The sequence below is a fragment of the Egretta garzetta genome, unplaced genomic scaffold (genome assembly GCF_000687185.1).
Source record: "Egretta garzetta isolate BGI_Z169 unplaced genomic scaffold, ASM68718v1 scaffold839, whole genome shotgun sequence".
NCBI classification, from domain to species: domain Eukaryota; kingdom Metazoa; phylum Chordata; class Aves; order Pelecaniformes; family Ardeidae; genus Egretta; species Egretta garzetta.
The window spans coordinates 61443-62066 of NW_009260778.1; the positions used below are offsets into that span (position 1 = coordinate 61443).

The 624-nt window shown below is 64.6% G+C and overlaps 1 protein-coding gene across 1 annotated transcript in view; it reads left to right on the forward strand.

Annotated features, from left to right (window-relative positions):
- Nucleotides 1-30: 30 nt before the first annotated feature.
- Nucleotides 31-624, forward strand: part of HDGF (heparin binding growth factor) — a 2568-nt gene continuing 1974 nt past the window's right edge. The window contains 1 exon segment of the mRNA XM_009646376.2: nucleotides 31-517. Within this exon segment, the coding sequence (XP_009644671.2) occupies nucleotides 491-517 (27 nt within the window). The 5' untranslated portion in view covers nucleotides 31-490.

A 624-nucleotide genomic window follows, 5' to 3' on the forward strand; every position in this document is an offset into this window, starting at 1 on the left:
CTCCTGCCAGGGTGTGGTGGCCAATGTGAGGGCAAGACCGACCTTTGCACCGCCAGGGACCGTCCCCGCTCGCCCTATCCCCACTCCTGAAATGGCTCTGTGGAGCTGGGGGTGCCCAGTGGGGGGAGCGGGGGGCTTTGGGGCAGGATGGGGGTGCTGGGAACCCCAGGGTGCTGGGTGGAGGCATGTCATCCATCCCAAAACCCACCCTGGATCTGGGAAGATGGGTGCAGGAGGCCAGCCGGGAGCCCTGAACCACGTTTGGGTAGAGGGGATGGCCTGGAGGCGCATCCCACCCTGGTGCAGCTCTCCAGGAGTGGGGACCGTGCATGGGATGTCACACCGACTGCCCACCACGTCCCCGTCCCTGCATGGAGCCCCTTGCTGGCATTCCATCCCGCCTGGCTGCTCCTTTGGCCGTGCCGGCATTGCCACTAACACGTGCCGGGATGTCAGGGAATGAAGCTCCACGGTATTCCCAGCTCTGGGAATGAAACCGGGAGAAACCCTTGGCCAGGTCAGCACCTTGAGCATCGCATCTGACATGGGTCGGTGACACACTGGGATTCCAGGGGGACACAATCCATGGTGGCACCCCTGCCGCCGGTACCACGTTGGCCTGGC